A 2,153-nucleotide genomic window follows, 5' to 3' on the forward strand; every position below is an offset into this window, starting at 1 on the left:
CGTGCTAGTGATGGTGAGTGATGCCATGACAGAGTAGAAAACCATAATGACCTCCCATTTTCTGCTGACATAATCGAAGCTGCGCTCCTGCGTAGTTAAGGTAGGGCTCTCAGTTGGTTCCGTTATTGGCACGTTTATTACCGTTAGCTCTGCGCGCACGGCAGAGAGAGAGAGAGAGAGAGAGAGAGAGAGAGAGAGAGAGAGAGAGAGAGAGAGAGAGAGAGCGTCAGTGTGGCAGAGTGAGCGGTGCAGAGTAAGCTCTACGTATTCAGCTGGTCTTTTATAACTATGGATGCATTGTGAGTGACTTGACTAAGGCTTGTTGGGAACAGAAGCGGACCTTTTGTTGGAATTTGGCTTTTTTTGCGTCGCCAATGCTAAAGGAAATATGCGGCGAAGCTCTACCTTGGTCTTGGTCAGTTTTTTCGTTGGGTTTTGCTGTGGTACAAGTTTCCCAAGTAATATCAATATAGGTGGGTATGAGCAACATTCATGCTTTATTCTGTCATCACCGCAACAATCATGTCACTTTGACATAAACTGCTGCGTAATTACTGTACAAAGTGCGCCGAAGTTGCATGACCATCTCCACGTATCCTATTGTATGCGCCGTTTAATGTGACAGCTGTGAACCTACAGTTGTGAACGATGGTCTTTTTCTCACAGGGGGATTGTTCCCGACGGGTTCTCACGAATATGAGGTGTTTCGGTTCGCTCTCTCCCACCACCAGGATATCCCCAAGCTGGTACCACAAGTGGATATGGTGGACACGGCGAGCAGCTTCGCCATGACATACGCATGTAAGTTTAACCTGGATCTACCCACACAGATATAAAACATCATGATTGCGCTGTAATGAGTGTCTACCACTCTTATGATGACAATGAAGCGTGATTGGTGTGTCTAACCATTGTCTGCATATTTAACACACCGCCAAACTGTTGCTTTATGACATGTCTAAAACTGCTAGTATCCGTAAACATGACATATGGATTTTACTCAACGGGCCTCACAGACTACGTACTCTTTTATTTCCACGAATATGTTAAACATGTTACGCATAGTGTAATTTCATTGTTTTAACCAGAGTCATATAGGCCTACAGTCGATGATGGCTCTGGTTTTAAACATCTGTTGACATCGTATCAAACTGGCCTACTTTTCTTCTTCTATATAATCAATAACGTTGATTGGCGGGGAGCACCGCAGGTGCTTTTAAGGCTGAAGGGTGTTTATTTGATTATCACACCTGTCGTGAAACAGGGGGACTTGAGTTGTATCAATGTTCTTTGTTTTTCTGTTGTTTAAACATCTTCGTTTAAAGGGTCAATGAGGAATTTCAATTAAGATTTTCATTAAAGGGGCAAATCTGGGATTGGTACAGTACATCAATTTCTGGACTTGATGAATGAACGATATACAACCATTGATCCTTGAAGAATGTAACATAAACATGTCTTATGAGAATGAATGAAAAGATGAAATTAAATTAAAAACTGTAATGAATGTCCCAATGTCCCAATGGGGTGTAACAATTTAACAATTTCAGTGACCGCAGCTGCTTCCCCCAAGATTCGGCAGCACAAATGCCAGATATTATTAATATATTTGTAAATATTATTAAATATTGTGTATACTAGGTACAGGTTCTCTCCTGATTCTAGATCTGATAATGTACTGTGTGTACTGATTAGGATATGCTCTTAGTCCATCACGATTGATGTTTCATTGTTTTGAAGAGAGGCACATCATGTTGGTAATACATGAACACACCACGCACGCACACACACACACACACACACACACACACACACACACACACACACACACACACACACGCACGGGTGCATGCGTGTCTGCCTGCATCACAAACACAGTCATACTCCTGTCCCAGGAAGTGCAGACACAGCTTCCTGCTTCTGTCAGCCAGAGCAGGTTCACTCATCAGGTGCAGAGAGCTGTGACACACATGACATGACTGGCAAGAGAAAGGAGTCAGTGAGTGGATAGTGTTGCTACAAATGAACTCAAATCGAACATAACTCATGTCTACAGAGGCATGTAATATGCCATTCAGAGGGTTCAGGGAGTCAACATCAACATCACCAGACGAAAGGAAAAGACAGCAGACAGGAGCACACACGAAGATTGA

At 43.0% G+C, this 2,153-nt stretch overlaps 1 protein-coding gene across 1 annotated transcript in view; it reads left to right on the top strand.

Annotated features, from left to right (window-relative positions):
* Nucleotides 1-388: 388 nt before the first annotated feature.
* Nucleotides 389-2,153, top strand: part of LOC310821661 (glutamate receptor 1-like) — a gene marked incomplete at both ends in the record, with an annotated part of 40,096 nt that continues 38,331 nt past the window's right edge. The window contains 2 exons of the mRNA XM_083693794.1: nucleotides 389-473; nucleotides 667-801. Of these exons, the coding sequence (XP_083549920.1) occupies nucleotides 389-473; nucleotides 667-801 (220 nt within the window). The remainder of the gene's footprint in view (nucleotides 474-666; nucleotides 802-2,153) is intronic.

Source organism: Argentina silus (genome assembly GCF_951799395.1).
Source record: "Argentina silus genome assembly, chromosome: 2".
NCBI classification, from domain to species: Eukaryota; Metazoa; Chordata; class Actinopteri; order Argentiniformes; family Argentinidae; genus Argentina; species Argentina silus.